Source organism: Etheostoma cragini, chromosome 19 (genome assembly GCF_013103735.1).
Source record: "Etheostoma cragini isolate CJK2018 chromosome 19, CSU_Ecrag_1.0, whole genome shotgun sequence".
NCBI lineage: Eukaryota > Metazoa > Chordata > Actinopteri > Perciformes > Percidae > Etheostoma > Etheostoma cragini.
This window is the reverse complement of record NC_048425.1, coordinates 19,012,553-19,013,803: the sequence shown is the minus strand read 5'-3', so window position 1 is coordinate 19,013,803 and position 1,251 is coordinate 19,012,553. Positions and strand designations below refer to the sequence as shown.

General features: G+C 37.6%; 2 protein-coding genes across 2 annotated transcripts in view; one reads left to right on the top strand and one right to left on the bottom strand.

Moving 5' to 3' along the window:
• The window catches only part of snx15 (sorting nexin 15), a 7,010-nt gene extending 6,299 nt beyond the window's left edge, over positions 1-711 (bottom strand). The window contains exon 1 of the mRNA XM_034856257.1: positions 252-711. Coding sequence (XP_034712148.1) covers positions 252-350 — 99 coding nt within the window. The 5' untranslated portion in view covers positions 351-711. The remainder of the gene's footprint in view (positions 1-251) is intronic.
• slc3a2a (solute carrier family 3 member 2a) overlaps positions 1-1,251 on the top strand; it is a 29,682-nt gene that overhangs the window by 14,995 nt on the left and 13,436 nt on the right. The gene's annotated exons all lie outside the window — the stretch shown is intronic.

The following is a 1,251-nucleotide window of genomic DNA, read 5'->3' as shown; positions in this document are numbered from 1 at the left end:
GTTAGCGTTGTTTGACTTTAGTGAAAGAGCCTTTGTTTTTTAATGCCATGGGACTCCATTGTGTTACAAACGAATTACATTACAAAGTTACTTCTGATGTAACGTTAACTGACCAAAGACTATTATAATGTGTGTAACGTACTTGCGTGAAAGAGTAGAATTAGCTTAACAGAAAGTTATTGGCTATAGTAACAATGCAGGTTTACACTGCTGGTATTGTAGCAAAAGAGGGATACAGAGTATAAACCTACCCTTGCCGACACTTTGTATTCGGTGTGTCCCTTCTCGTGTGTGCGTGGCTCTGTAACGGTAAAAAAACGGTAGTATTCATCTTTGGGTTTCCGTGACATGTCACTTAGCGGCCGTGTGTCAAAGCTGTGGTATCCCTATGGTAGTAGCCTCTATGGTAGTAGCCTCTATGCTAGTAGCCTCTATGGTAGTAGCCTCTATAGTAGTAGCCTCTATGGTTGTAGCCTCTATGCTAGTAGCCTCTATGCTAGTAGCTCCTATAGTAGTAGCCTCTATGGTAGTAGCCTCTATGGTAGCAGCCTCTATGGTAATAGCTCCTATAGTAGTAGCCTCTATGCTAGTAGCTCCTATAGTAGTAGCCTCTATGGTAGTAGCCTCTATGCTAGTAGCTCCTATAGTAGTAGCCTCTATGGTAGTAGCCTCTATGCTAGTAGCCTCTATGGTAGTAGCTTTTATAGTAGTAGCCTCTATTGTAGTAGCCCTATTGTAGTAGCTTCTATGGTAGTAGCTCTGTTGTTGTGATGGATTCTGCTGTTCCCTCCTCTCCGCTCACTTCCTGGTCGGTGACGTCAGCAAATGCGTTACTACGTTGTGTAGAGGCTTCAAATTAGACGGACGGCAAATTAAAGATGCGGATGTCGATCTAGAGGGACATTTATCTTTAACTTACTATTTAAACCTCCAGGTGATGATCGTAAATCATTAATTAATTAATCAAAAGAGTGTTTTATGTCTCTTTGTTGACTACCTAAATATTCGTCCAGATAGATAGATAGATAGATAGATAGATAGATATTTATTGATCCCAAAAAAATGGGAAATTACAGTGTTACAGCAGCACACAAAATATACATACATACAATATACATGAAATAATAATAATTATAATAAAAAAATATAAGAATACAATATAAGAATGTAATTACAAATATTTAAGTATATACAAGATCGGAAAAAACTAAATGTGCAACTGTTTAAATATAAGTATGCTAAAAAAAAATG